Raw genomic sequence first — 14939 nt, forward strand, 5'->3', positions numbered from 1 at the left:
GAGTACCCTTTTAAAATGAATTTTCGAATAGTACTTAAAATTCTGAAGTATAAGTAGATGTGCTGAAAAGTGGACATAATACTTCATTATCTAAAATAAACAAAAACCTTTGTATAAAAGGATTTTACAGGAAGATCTTGAGAGTTCTCAGATGTTTTTTCATTTCACTAGTTCATCTTTTTGATGGCAGTACTTTAAACCTGATTATGTTAAACAGGATACATTGGAATTGAGACACCTTTTACATAAATCACTTAAACCAATGTTTTTTTTCATGTTCTGAATTTTCTGTGTTAACTGCCAGAGCATTCATTGAGTTGATTTTGTATCTTTCAGCAAATTTCTTTTGTTTGCTTCCTTGACTTAACCTTAGAGGATGGAGTCAATGGTTAGAAATAGTACCGGACAGTAATTATTACAGCATGTTCTTTTTCAGATTATGAAAGTTTGGGGTTTTTTTTATGCTTGAAATGCATACTACTCTCAAAACTTGACTCCTACTGTAATAGTATTGTGGCTTGAAGTTAGTGGCTGTTTTCTCAGAAATTATATCACTTGTACTTTGGTTTTATCTCTCTCTGAAAAAGTGAACTTATTGACTAGTTTGAGGTGGTTTTTCTCTGCATTGTAACATTAATATTGAGTTGTCTCTTTCTAGATTTCATGATGTCACAGTTAAAATTGCAGTATGTAAGACTGTATTTTGGAACAGGATAACTACTATACTCTTCTGAGTTTCTTATCCAGAGAGGCTGGTTAAAAATAGTCTAACTGTATTACATTGCTCTTCTTTTTAGGAGCCAAGGCATCTGCAGTTTTTCTGTGAATTCAGCAATAGTGATATGTACATGTCTCTGACAGGCAAAAAGATTTCTGGAGCACCGACAAACTATGGATTCAGCTTTAAGGTACAAGCTTATTATTCTGATACATATTAAAGCAAGCCACAGTTTTTAGGTAAGCTTAAGTTTCTTTAAGGTTTTTGAAAACAATATTCAGCTGTCTATTATAAAATAGGAGAATTAGTGGCTTTTATTTCAACAGGTATTATCTTCAAGATATGCATTAATGCTAAAAAAAATGTGCTGTGGCCTTCTAGCCTAACAAATCAGGAGGAACCAGAGACCTGAAACAGCTCTGTGCAGATGATGAGCAAAGTAGGACCTGTTGGATGACAGCAATTAGGTTGCTTAAGGTAATTTTCCTACATGGAGTTAACTTCTTGCTTAAATTTACTATGTGAAATTTTGATATTGTGTGGTAGAGGAGTAACATAATTCTAGGTTCCCATGCAATAGCAATATCATTTTTGTATTCTGAAAGTTTATTTTTCTTCATCCCAACAAACAGAGAGAAACCAAAGTACTGGAATCATTGTAAGGGATGGAATAATGTCTTGAAGCCTCAGTCCTGCAAATACTTCACGTTAAGCATATGCTTATATGTCACCATGTTCAGTGAGATTGTTGAGTAGTGTTGAATGAAGCAATGAGAATACACAAGAAGGGAACTTTAACATTTTTAAAGTGTCTCTGTTTGTGACAAAATAGGGGTAGATCAGTTGGTGTATTAAATGGGTTGTATTTAATTCAGTGTGAACATTTATGAAGGCAGCAGCAACAATGATGATGTGTATTTTCTTATCCTAGCAACATTTGTTCCTCATTTGTAATGGTAAAAAAAAGCATGTGTTATCTTTTACATCTGGAAAAAAATTTACTTGGCTTAGGTTTATAATTTAAAATGCTAACCATATTATTTTCTGGTTTTAGTATGGGATGCAGCTGTATCAGAATTACATGCAACCATATCAAGGTAGAAGTGGCTGCAGCCCTTTGAATGTAACACCTATGGTATGTCCCACAGTAGCTCCATGAATAAATACTTTGTTTCTGCAATCATGTTATTTTCAAGTAACTTGTGTCAGTTACGCTACTGACCTGATCCTGCAAATCTTTGCACGTGCGAATGCTTGCCAAAATCTTTAGGGCTGTCAGGGTTGACTAGAGCTAATTAGTTAATTTACTTAACACAGATTGGGTGGTTCAGAACAGTTAAGAGGCTTTTTCCCGTTGTGAAATCTCCAGTATTTTGGGAGTTCATTGGCTTATTATCACTGTCAAAAAGAATGGAAAGAGGATTTTGAAAACAGAGCAGCAGAATATAAATGCATTAAAAAAGAAGCAAAGTGTTTAAGGTTACACATGCTGTAAATGATGAATAAGAAAGCTATAACAAATCCTTTTCAGTATACAATAATACTTCCTTTTTAAAAAAAAATAATAAAAGAGTACTTGAGGTTAATTTCAGCTGGTGTAATACTGACTGGGCTTCAGAGGAACACCATAATTTGGCAGAACTGGGTTTTGGAGGAACAACAGCCTATACTAGATGCTGTGCCCATCTCCTCAGTCAGATAGCTGGGATTGGATCGGGTTGTCCTTTTTCTTTAATATCTTATGTTATCCCAGTTCTTTGAGTCATTTTATTTCAGATTTTTTCATGGATAACTTGCATCACTTCTATGTTTTTTGTTGGCTAAATTGGGTAAAAATTACGTTTCCAGGACTTGTGACAGTGATTTTACAGTGGATTTTTTGAGTTTGTTGGGTTTTTTTGGGTTTTTTTTTGTTTTGTTTTGTTTTTTTTTAATAGTTCTTGCTGTTAAAATGCCTAAAATATATATTTGTTATTTTGGGTGTTCACAAAAATAGTTTTCAGTGATATTGCTAATAAGCATGGCTTCAAAATTGTGCTGAATACACTGACTGTCTTTACTTTCTGTTGTGTAAAGCTGTCACAATAGCCAGCTGCTGCTTTTATAACAGATCTGTAAGCCATTACCAATTCTCTCTCCTCTTGCAATGTTGTGTGCATTTTAGCTCACGTAGCCTTTAACGCAGGCAGAATATATAACAAGTATTAAGCATGGTGGTGTTTTTCTACTTGTGTATAATTCATGAATTAAAGAGCAAATTGGATAAACTTGGGAATTAAGCACACAAGCTAGTGAACAAACTTCATACGGGAACCACTTACATTTCACATTCCTCAATAACTCACAGCCGTATCAGCTACAAGGGGCTCTCGCCACTCTCCTAGAGGCAAACATTTTCTTTTACTTTGCCCTTGGTTTTACAATTTTGCAAAGTTCTTTACAGGTTGCAGTTATTCAGGCAAACCTTAGACTACAGTGTCAAGAATTACAGTGAATGACAGAACTGCTGTCTTACATTTCTAGTTCTATTCATGCTTGTAACCAAATGGGAAGAAAACAGACCTGCTTTGGTTTTGGTCTGGGAAGCTTTGCTAACTCTACAGAAATCTGGGCCTCTTCTGTTCCAGATGTTACTAACTTTTAGAAAGATAGAATGTTCTAGTTATTTGCCATTCCAGTGCCTGCCAACATTTTAATCATTACAATCCGTATTAAACTTGATTTTGTAAACCTTGGTTTATGAGAAAGATTTTGGTGAGTTTTAAGACTTTTGCCAAACTTCAGTGCTTTTTATTTTGTTGTTACAAACTTTATCTTCACTGGAGAAAAAACTGAAGCATTTTTTTCAAAACAGATCATACAGTTGTTGAGTCTGTGATAAGAGTCAGAAGGGTTGTGTTAAAATAGAAGTTAAACTCCATAGAAATGGCTGTTTTCAATGCTTAAATGTGGTAAACTTTGAGTGAAAGTTTGTATGGAAAATACATAAATTTGACGTATTTATATCAAAAGTTTTCAAATCTTTGTTAATTTGATGTTTATAAATAAAAATTTTGGTTTTTATCTTTTTTTCTGTTACTTTGACAACTTAATTACAGTTTTGTGATGTTTTGACATGCAAAGGGCTAGTTATAGTTAAAAATATAAATAGAGTTTATGGTAAAGCCATTTATTTATCATCCATTGCAGTAATGCAAAAAGATGATATGCCCTGGCAGACTGTAAAATCGAGCTTTGCAGCAGCATACTGGAATAAAAAATGCTCCCCAGGGTAAAATGAGTTTGGCTCTGGTGGGAAACACTGCAGATACTTGAAACACCACTTACAAAATGTGTTTTCTCAGAAGCTCACTTTGAAATACCAGATCTTTTAAAAAGTGAACAAACTAAATTTATTTTTCTTTGTTGCAGAGAAGCATTTCAGAAAATTCTTTAGTAGCAATGGATTTCTCAGGAAACAGAAGCAGAATTATAGAAAATCCAACAGAAGTCCTTTCAGTTGCAGTTGAAGAAGGATTAGCATGGCGGGTATAAACACCTTTGCTTTATCAGAATAGTATTTTCTGATTTTTTTTTTATTTTTTTTTTTAAACAAAAAAGCTTTGAAATCATGTTTTTACTTCTCTCTCATACAGAGGAGAGGGTGTCTACGACTCAACTCACATGGTAGTCCTATTGCAATATCTAACATGGGTATGTGTGACTGTATTGCTAGAGAATTGCAATAGCTGGTTCTTTCAATAAAGACAAAATGTTTTTTTAAGATCTTTATTTCCACAGCTATACACAGATCTCAGTCATGGTTTCATCATAAAATCTCTAGAGAAGAGGCTCAGAGACTTATTTTGCAGCATGGACTTGTAGATGGGTAAGTTAATTCTTTACGTAACTCTTCTGAGACGCATTTATAGTCAACAACTTGTATTTTCACATACTACTTCAAGGGGAGAGATGGAGGAAGGAAGATTTTGCAGTTACCTAATAGAAATAAACATTATTTTATATAGGGCTGTCTTAGGATCAGTTGGTTTCTGTTTTATATCTTGTGAAAGCAATAAAGTAGTGATCTAATGCTTCGATCCTGTCACTGACCGATTACTTATGTCCACTCCGAGCCAGGCATTTGAGCTGTGTATTTGCACAATATTCTCTGGAAACTGTCAACTTTGGCACCAGTGTCTTTTGTATCTCTTATTAGTGATGAAAGAATGATAGAAAGGCTGAAAACATTTTTCTAAGCTGAACTGTGCAGGCACAGCAATTGAAAAAAGTATACTTTTCCTCATGAAATTACTAAAAATTGCATTATCCCTTAATGGTAAACAGTAAACATTAGGATAAGACTTATTTTTCTCTCATTTAATTATTAACTTTTAGAAATGACAAATCAAGTAGGTATTTTATGTTCAAGTTCTCCTGTTTTTCATTTCTGTATTTTTATACTTACTCCTGTATTAAATGTAAACTTGGGCCTCCTTAGCTCAATGAGTAATTGCATAAAAGTCTTCAGTTGCTCTGAATCTGTTTCAAGTTAGGTACCTGTAACATCACATTACTGGTTAAATTCTTTCAGGTTTAGATTAAGTATACTGTAATACTGTTTTCTACATCTGCAGAGAGGGTTCTAGGGAAGGAGAAGGAGACAAACCCAGCCATACTCAGCAAGGGTGGCTAATTGGACTTCACCTTCTGTATGTTTTCTTTTTCTTTTTTAGTTTCAGGGGTCTTGTATTTAAGCCTGGCTGATCATCCTGAAACTGTTTCTGTACTCTGCATTAATTTTTGCATTTGTTACACGAGAGAGATGGGATATGGGAGTGAATCCAACATGTATTTCTGAGCAGTACATCATTCTGGGGCTGATAAAACTTCCAATGTATTTCAGTGGGCACGCACGCATACTGTTAAATGAAACCCAGCAGATTTGGCGAGTAAAGAGGAATGGTGTTTGGGATGAGAAACTGCATACCTTGCTAACATTAGTTCAGTACAGTATTGTTTTATATTCTTAGCTCTATTCATAGATATGCATTGTGGTTTTAGTGAAGATGACACTCTCGTGTGGACTGTCTAGAATTGATTAGAACATGGTAGTATGAGAGTTCATATGCTGTCAGAAACATATTCAGGACTTGCAAAGAAGTCATCAATACATTACAGCATGTGACAAATGCTGTGCTTTTTGATGGGCTGAAAGAATGAGTTATCACCAAAAATACAGAAGTTTTTCATGGGAATAATAAGATCTAAGTTTCTGGAGGCTGGAGATGGGAGCAGAGAAAATAATCCATGTTGAGCCTTTTAAGGTGATCCCAAGCAGTAAGATCTCCTGCATATATGACAGAGGTCATAGGACCTCTGTAATACCATTATGTACCAACAAATATGCTGTTCATGATGGCTTATAGAAGATAAAGGATTTACAGTAGTGTCAGTACTCAGATAACCCACTAACAGAATCAGGGACAGCAACAATCTTAAGGTTTGCATCTACTGTTCTGGTGTAAAACCAACTTTCTTAAAGAAGTTTGTGTAGTAATATTGTAGATTTCATACTTTATCCCCTAAAGGACATTTGAAGACTTTTCAGTGATAAAAAGTTGACAAGATTGCAAACTGATCAACATCTGATTGGTGAATGGGATTACCAAAAGGCCCATGACAAAATGTCATTCACAAATTTCCTTATAAGTTTGTGAAGAAGCATTTGTTTTGACTCATCCAACACATCTAAAATGTTCCCTTCCAATCAACATTTCTAAGATTTGGTGAACTGCAACCCTTTCTTCATAATCAAGTTTTAAAAGTTCTTTGACAACTAAAGTAGGTCTATTGTGAGAAAGTTAGAAAAAAGTAAAGATCTTGTTATGCAAAGGAGAACAAATGTTGCTTATTTTTGCTGTTAAAACAGGAAAAAAGTAAGAAAAAGGACTTTAAAAGAATGGATGAATGGGAACATAAATCCTAATCAACCTGTATTTTCTTTCCTATCCAATATGATTGCTTTATGTATCGTGTAATGTGGATCCCAGTATTTGGGTGTAGAGACCCCACTGGATACCTGCAAAGTGGAACATTCTTATAGTGTCATTTTTCAGAATAAAATGAAATGCCATTCCTTAATGACAAACATATAAAAGATGTAAGTGTATGGAAAGGATTTAACTGTGCTTTGAAAAATTTTATTCGTGCCCTGGAGAGGGTGAAAGGCCACTAGGTGGTGAGAGAGAGCTTGTTAGGAGAGCCTGAGTCTGTTGAGACGTCTTTGTGCTTGTGCGCTCTTACAAGCCTTATGCTGAGTTGGCAGTTACCAGTCTTTAATAACTTAATTACTCTCAGAGCTCAGAAATTGACTGTATGTGGATTTTGATAGAAATGTTAATGATTATGGATTCCAAATTGCTTAATTCCAGGTATTTTCTTACTTTGTAAATACAGAACTCTTAAAAACTTTGAGGATGGAATTAGTAGTTTGGATCCATGTTGTTAGTGAAAATCCACTGTAAATCTTTGTCTGATTTCTTCTCCTGAAATCCTTTCTTTTTGTGTAGTGGTTGTGCTCTCATTCCTGGTATGTAATTAGGCAAAAGTAGGTGGCCACTAGCGCTCACTTGGTTGATACCTGGAAGTCCATCTTTCCCGTCTTTTGTGTCCTGAAAGAGGAGCACCCTTACTAGAGGCTGTGCCTCTGTTTGCTTTCTCTGGTCCATTGGTTAGCTGTGTCTGTTCCACACCTGCACAGTACAAACAGTTCAGGCTCTCTCAACTACAAAGCTGTGGTCAAGTACTTCCCTCTGGCCTCCAAAGTTCTCTGCTGATATCCCAAAGCCAGTGATTCAATGAAAGCTGTCTCTTACTGGTAATCATCCTTTGCCTGTACCATATCATCCTACCAGGATTATGGCAAAATTATCGCTGTCCATAAGCTGGCTGGAATAAGTTATCAGTGAACTAGTTGCAGTGACGCTGCTGGCCATGGAGAGTGTTGTGATTTGAATAATGGTGCCATAATGTGATCAGAGTGTAGCTCTGTCTCAGTGGGAATTTTGCCAATGTGCAGAAGCAAGTGTGCATTTATTGGCCAGATGTGGAAAACCATTCTGGTATGTCTTGCATTACCTTTTCTGAAAACTTGCTGTTGAACTACCTTTTGAATTTTCCCTATAATGCTTGTGATTTAGGTAATTGACAGAGTCCAAAGAAAAATTTTGTTCAAAGGCCTAACTTTGAGCATGCTTTTCTGCATGAGGAGATGCATTGTAATTCTATGCAGTGTAAAAACTAACGCCTACAGTGTCATTTATTCTGAGAATGCATATTTTTCACATAATAGACAAGGTGAGGAAGAATTTAAGAAAAAGTATTTTCTGTGACACATTTGCAAAGAAATACTGACTAAAACTATAACTTAATTATTATTATTTTTGCGTTTCACTAATATTTGCTATAGTGAATTTACAACAGTTTTAAATAGATTTTTACAAAAGGATTTCCAGAGTGATCTTACTGTGAAAATTTGCAATCTCTTTTAGGGTATTCCTGGTACGTGATAGCCAAAGTAACCCCAAAACATTTGTATTGTCACTGAGTCATGGATTAAAAATAAAGCATTTTCAAATTGTACCAGTAAGTAAATCTTTTGGTTTATCTATACATTTCAAAAAGAAAACAACTGAACAATTGTGGTAGAATATTGATGGATTTTTTTTTTCTTTTGCTGTTATGTGAAAGATGTAAACTTAATACCCATATCACTAAAAATAAGTAGTATTCATGAGCAGAGTTGAACATTTTTGTGCTTTTGTGTTTGATTTGTTATAAAGCTTGACTAGTATTGTGAAATCCTAAAAAGTGTCTTGAAAACACAGACAAAGCTATTTGAACTGGAATAGAAGCAACCCTGATGACATTAATAAAGGTCATATTGCCTTTTCACTTTTTTAATATGTGCACAATTTCTTTTTAGTTATCTGTTTAGGTGGACTGTCTACAATGTGTGTGTGTATCTCTCACTGACTCATCTGTTCAGGACAGTTTCTCTCAATGGTTGGAGTAAAACATTTTTTGCTGACCTCTCTTCTTAATTCATGTCGATGTGGTATATTCACGTCCAAGTCTCCTTCAGGGAGTCAATTTTAACAAAAATTATATTCTTATTTAGTCCAGTTGCTTGTAGGTAAGCTGAAATTTCCTGAATAGAAATCATATTTCTATCAGTTTTCACTGAAGATATCACCCAGTTCTCCTGCCAGAATGGCCTGCTTCCCCCATCACTTCCAGTCTCTGCAGAGGTGGTTTATGCTGTTTTCTTTGCAGGCTGCTTCTCTTGAGATGAGAGACACTTAAGCATTATGTGGTTTAGCTACAGATGCTTGACATAACTGAGCAGAACTAGAGCTTTTTCTTCTCTCTTCACAAGAACCTTTCTTCCAGACCACATAATGCTTTAGCTCCATGTTTCTTCCTACTGGTTTTCGGGAGATTCTGCTGTTTCTCAGTAGAAATGAGTATAGTGGCATCATTTTTATTCTGATCTGGAGATTCCCTATGATCATTCACCAAATTTCTGTATGCCTTACCAAGGGCTTATAGCTGATATCCTCCCCTAAAAAAGTTCCTGTAGAACAAAATGGAAGCATTATTTGGGAGGTGCAAAGGTGTTAGTCAACGTTAGTTAAAAGAATTACCCAGTATTTTCATTGTGTATAGGTACAATCAGTGGAGGAGTCTTTCGTCCGAAATAGTGATAGCTATGCCCTGGATCCCATATGAGCATCAGCATATGCTCTGTGATCAGGATCCCAGCTATAAGATCTCTCTGCCTCTATTGACTATAGTTGCTTCTGGTATTTACTTTCGAATAACTGTTGTGTGGTTTAGAAAACCTGAACTCCATACTAATATTGTATGATTCTGCTTCGTTGGGATGTCATTTAAGTCTCAAATTTAAGAGACCACTTTTTCTTTCCCTGTCAGGAAACACACCCTCTCTTCTCTAAGAGTAGATGTAGCAGGAAGCTGCAGTTATCCTTGGTTTCCTCTGAGCTGGATGATTCTCCTCTTCCCTTCAAAAAAACTAACCTGTCAATTCTAATGTTCTTCTGCAGATGTAAGCAGTGCATTTGAGGAATTAATCATACACACACACATGCCAAAAACCTTGCTGTCCTGTTATAAGATCTTTGGAGGAATCAGGAATTCTTTATTTTGCCATAGACGGTCTACAGATCTGGGTCAATTTTTCCATGCTGATGGTCTAGAAGACATGTACCACTTCAGTGCAAAACGTGTCTTGCTTAAAGGAAAACTTTGTTATTGTTTTTAAAGTAAAGCAATTTATCCTATGCTAGTTACCAGGAAAAAAAATATCTGTAATGAGAACTTGATCCAAAGAGACTGTGAATACGGAAACTGTTGGTTCCCCAAACATAGGCATATTTCAATTCCTTTCTGTCTTAATTTCCAGTCACATTCAGTACCCTCATGCCATTCTCAATACCCTGACTTAATTCATGCTCTGCTTTTGCTAGAACAATACTCTTCAAGAAATTCAGAAAAGTATTTTTTGAGGGGGAAAAGGTTTTGCTTCCAGTTACTGCTGATCTAAATGAAGTTATCAATTTCTAAGAAACAAAGCATTTTGTGTTACTGCAGTAAGCTGGTAGCTTATTGGAGATCAAGGCTGCCTTTTTGAACTCTAAATCCTACTGTTCTTCTAAACTCTTTTTTTTTTTCCAGTCATTAGGAAGAGAAGATAAACTTTCCTAGTAAATGTAAATAAATAAATAAATGGCATTTAGAAGGTCATTTTATAAGTCAAAAATCATTCAGTGTCTAAATGAATTATTGCTCTCTTATATTTTATGTTGCTTCAGGTTATACTGCATCTAAAAATGTCTCCTTTCAGATAGGGCATGCAGCCTGCCAGTTCAAGCTTCCCCCACAGTAACAGGTCCATCATGTTAACACTGGTTACATGTACAACAGGTATTGCAGGTGGGTGGCAGGGAATTGATTGTAAAAAATTGAAAAGAAAACCTTTGGGATACATTTGCAATCCCATAGTGTGAAAATTGGAGAACTTGATAGCTTAAATGTGTTTTTCAGTCTTACTGCTCTGAGCTGTTAGAAGTTAACTTCAGTGTAGTCTATCCTGAAATTAGCTGTTCTGTAGTCCATGTGAAAGAAGAATAATTTATATGAATTCCTGGGAGATGCTTTTTTTCAATAGATGTTCTTTCATAACAGCCTTCTTAGCTTGCAGAAGATGTTATGTTCCCGGGCAACATAAACTTGACATGAGTTTTTACTTTGCAAAATATTGATTGCTTTAGAATTAGCAATCTATCTGGTATTCACTTTGAGGTTTGAGATTAACTTGGAGGGGAAAAATAAACTAAAAATGAAATCCAGTCAACAAACATCTGAATTGTCAATTCTTCCTTGTCTTCAGTGTGTTGGCAGGAAAATTGCATGCATAAGAAAAGTCCGATAGGTTCAGGTTCTTGGCTGGAGCACAGGAATTTACACATGCACACACTGGTAATTCCTTAACTAGCAGTGTTTGACCTGGATTGACTGAAGTCGGAGAATAAAGAAATTACAAGCTACTTCCAGACATAGTACAAAGGGGTAGAATAACCAGGAGTCATAAGCAGTTAAACAGCTGCTTCAGATGAGAAATCTTAATTACAGGTAAGAGAGCTAATTAATATCTTCTCCCTTTCTGTACTCAAATTGGATAGTTGCACCTTACCTTAGTACACCATCTGCTACTCTATGCTAGCACTACTTCAGGATCTTCTGTTCACTACTTTCTCAATCTTATAAAATATCTTTTTTCCCTTTTATTTTTTTAAAGTAGTTAAAGGATTTTTAAAAAACTATTTAATTTACATCAATACTTATTAGTCACTATTGCACTGAAACTTCTTGATATTAGACATATCAGCAGTAGAGGAAGTCGAGCAAGTGTATAGTCAGCGGTGCACTACAAATTGTGCACAAGCTAACATTCAGTAACCTAGAATACGGAAATACTAATTGTAAGTTTTTAAGCATCTAAAAGTTGAAAGTATGTTATGCAGTTTCTTCTTTCTCTCCTGTATTTATACTAATACATGCATTTGGAGACACAGCAGTTCTTTCTCCTACAACAAAGACCATGCTACTGCATCAAGCATGTTACTTTTGCCATGGGCGGTTTCTTTTGTAGAAAATAGCATCCAGTACACCAATGCACTAGTGTGTAGCCTCAGTGCACCTTACAAAATAAATGATACAAAACGTAGCAGTTACACATAATGAGAATGGAGCAAAAGTTGAAATCTACGGGTAAGTTGAAACTTGGTTGTTTCTTGTCACTCTGTAAAAACTCAGTGTTCATATTAACTCCAACTATCATTCCACAGCAAATGCATAAAGTAGTAATGCTAGTGCAGAGAAAATAGTCCTATACTTATTTAACCATATTTTCCTCTTAGGTGTGTACTTAATTCAAAGGGGAAGTTAAAGAATGCATTGTTTTTCCTGCTGTTTATTTTTGATCTTGCTGTGAATGATAATTTTATTTTTCCTTCTCTCAGTAAGATTATGAATGTCTTGGTCTACAAGAAGACTTCTTAAACAAGTATTTCAATCAGGAGGCAACACCATAGCAAAAGAGGATTTTATTCTATCTTGTTTTTCCATTTTTACAGTTGGAAGATGACGGGAAGCTATTCTATACCCTTGATGATGGTCATACCAGATTTACTGATCTCATCCAGCTAGTGGAATTCTACCAACTTAATAAAGGAGTATTGCCTTGCAAGTTAAAACACTATTGCGCACGAATTGCTCTTTAACCAAAGCATCTGTTGTTTCATCAGAGGGAAGAGAAGATGTTAGAATACTTTTTCCCCTAAAGGCAATTTGTGTAGTAAGAAGGGAAATAACAATACATTGTAAAGATTTTATGTTTAGGCTGAAAAAATATAATTATATTCTATATAGATAAGAACTTTGCTTTGTGATTGTCACAGCAAAATTAACTCTATGGTTTTAAAAAACCTTTCCTATGTAATTCTTTAGTGTTGTCTTGGACTTCTTTGGTTTCTTTTCTTTCAACTTAAAACAATTTAGAAAAAATACTGTGTAACTTCTACAAAAATATAACTGAGGGAAAGATCTTTGTTCTTAGGTTTAAAATTAACTTTTTGTCCCTTCAAATGTTTCTCATAATTTCTATGAATCACATAGAAGGATAACTATAACTGTGGTGAGGATAAGAAGCTGAACTGCATATTTTATTTGTAAATAAAATGAGTAAATATTTTGCACTATATTTTTGAATGCTACTTTGAGGATTATCACATACAAAAAGTGAAAAATCCATTAAAACTACTTATCACTGATTATTTGTATTGAGTTGTGCTATTACTGTTATAATATTTTAAAGGATTTTTTTTCTCTAATGACTAAATCTACATCTTTATACAGAGCTGGAGTGTAACTTACATGGCTATGATATGTATAAACATGCATAAAATATCATGTAGCTCATAACATGGTTTACTTTATACCTACAGTCTCTAACAAAAGACAGAGGGATACAGAAACCTGTTAAATACGGTGGATTGTTGGGAGCTGGGGAGGGAATCAAATTCAATTGCCCTTAAAAAATAAAGGTAATGTTATAGTATTTATGAATTTACAATACTTACAAATAAAGGTAAATCCAGTGAACTTTACTCTTTGCTACAAACCTGTTGAGAGTGTATTTGCAGTCAGTTCCTAGCTTATTTTGTTGTTTGTAACAGAATAAAAATTTCAATATAGCTACCAGTCAACCAATCTTTAGAGATAACCAAACATCTAATGTTTCAGCTAAAAACCCCTGTTACAGTAGACCAAGTCAAATGTTGGACCGTAGCATTAGAAATACTTTTGATACTTGTGTTTTGAAAGAGAAGTGATACTGCTGCATCCTTGAACAAAGACTCGAGTGGAATGGGGCTTGGCTTGAAAGAATCATCCCTGTCCTGATGCTTTGCTGTCGAATAGGTTTGATCTTGTTATGAGGGTTCAGGACCTGGCCTTGGGTATCTTTACTTGGGGTAAAGGCTGGAGGGCGAGGTACTTCTTGGAGATGGGCCATCACACTGAATCCGGCCCCTTCTTTCTGTGCTTGCTTTGATTCTCTGACTGTCAGACATACAGCTGTTCTGCTGTACGAGTTGGTGGAAGGGAAGGTGAAGGAGGCCTGGCCAAGGGATGGAGTAAGATGGACCCAAGGCTCTGCAGTGCCAGTGTGCATAAGCCAACAAGGTTGTGTAGATGGAAACATTAGAATAGTACGGTAACTACTATGGTTTTGTTATTGTGTGCCTGTGGACGGCAATCATAATAACATAATGCTGTGATGCTTAATTTACTGGCTTGATCCACACATCACTGACCTTTTCCTCTGGTATGCAAATACAGTTTTTAAAGCTCATTAAAAAAGCAACTCTTCATAACGTGTACCAAAGATGCAACATATGTGGTGCCTAAGCTCATTACTTTAGGAATGCCTTGTAAAACTCTTCACAATCTAATAAATTTACCTCCTAAACCTCGAATATAATTTCAGATTGTAATTACAAAAACATAGTTTTAATTAAAGCCTCTTCAGATTTGATTTAATAATGTGATTAGTTCTCAGGCCTAGTATTATTTCAGAAATTGGGATAGAATAGAGAGAAACATTCTTCTCTGCATCCCTGGTTTATTGATCATCTGACAAAAGAAACAAATTGTCTACTGTACTCCATTTCTACCTGGACATGTGAAAGCTTTGCCATAATTTCTATTTGTATTTATGTATTTGCTAGCGTGCTTGGTAGAGAAGCTGTCTGGTGACTGAGTAGCTGTCACTTTTGGACCTACGAGAAAAGTAAAGAGAACGTGGGGATTATGTTATGTGGTGGAGAGACATCAACCATCAAGAATCTTTGCTTGCTTTTTCAGTTTTTTTTCCACAAGTGAAATTGAAAGAAAACCAGCCAAAACTCAATATCACACCCCCACACCCACCCCACCCAAATTTGGACATTTGAAAGTTTTTAACAGGCAAATATTCAAAGCATTCTTACTGTGTAAATTGTTGCCTTCTGCATTTTGATGGCTCTTTTAATTGAAATCTTGCTGAGAACACAACATTATTTTTTTTTTCAGAGATGTACATGCCTTTCCCGAACTG

General features: G+C 35.3%; 1 protein-coding gene across 4 annotated transcripts in view; it reads left to right on the forward strand.

Annotated features, from left to right (window-relative positions):
* The window catches only part of GRB14 (growth factor receptor bound protein 14), a 67278-nt gene extending 54164 nt beyond the window's left edge, over positions 1-13114 (forward strand). For all 4 annotated transcript variants that reach the window (XM_027782723.2, XM_055812109.1, XM_055812110.1 and 1 more), the window contains 8 exons: positions 798-908; positions 1100-1195; positions 1773-1853; positions 4130-4246; positions 4354-4411; positions 4499-4586; positions 8251-8344; positions 12418-13114. In XM_027782723.2, coding sequence (XP_027638524.2) covers positions 798-908; positions 1100-1195; positions 1773-1853; positions 4130-4246; positions 4354-4411; positions 4499-4586; positions 8251-8344; positions 12418-12564 — 792 coding nt within the window. In that variant the 3' untranslated portion in view covers positions 12565-13114. The remainder of the gene's footprint in view (positions 1-797; positions 909-1099; positions 1196-1772; positions 1854-4129; positions 4247-4353; positions 4412-4498; positions 4587-8250; positions 8345-12417) is intronic.
* Positions 13115-14939: the final 1825 nt, after the last annotated feature.

The sequence above is a fragment of the Falco peregrinus genome, chromosome 8 (genome assembly GCF_023634155.1).
Source record: "Falco peregrinus isolate bFalPer1 chromosome 8, bFalPer1.pri, whole genome shotgun sequence".
NCBI classification, from domain to species: domain Eukaryota; kingdom Metazoa; phylum Chordata; class Aves; order Falconiformes; family Falconidae; genus Falco; species Falco peregrinus.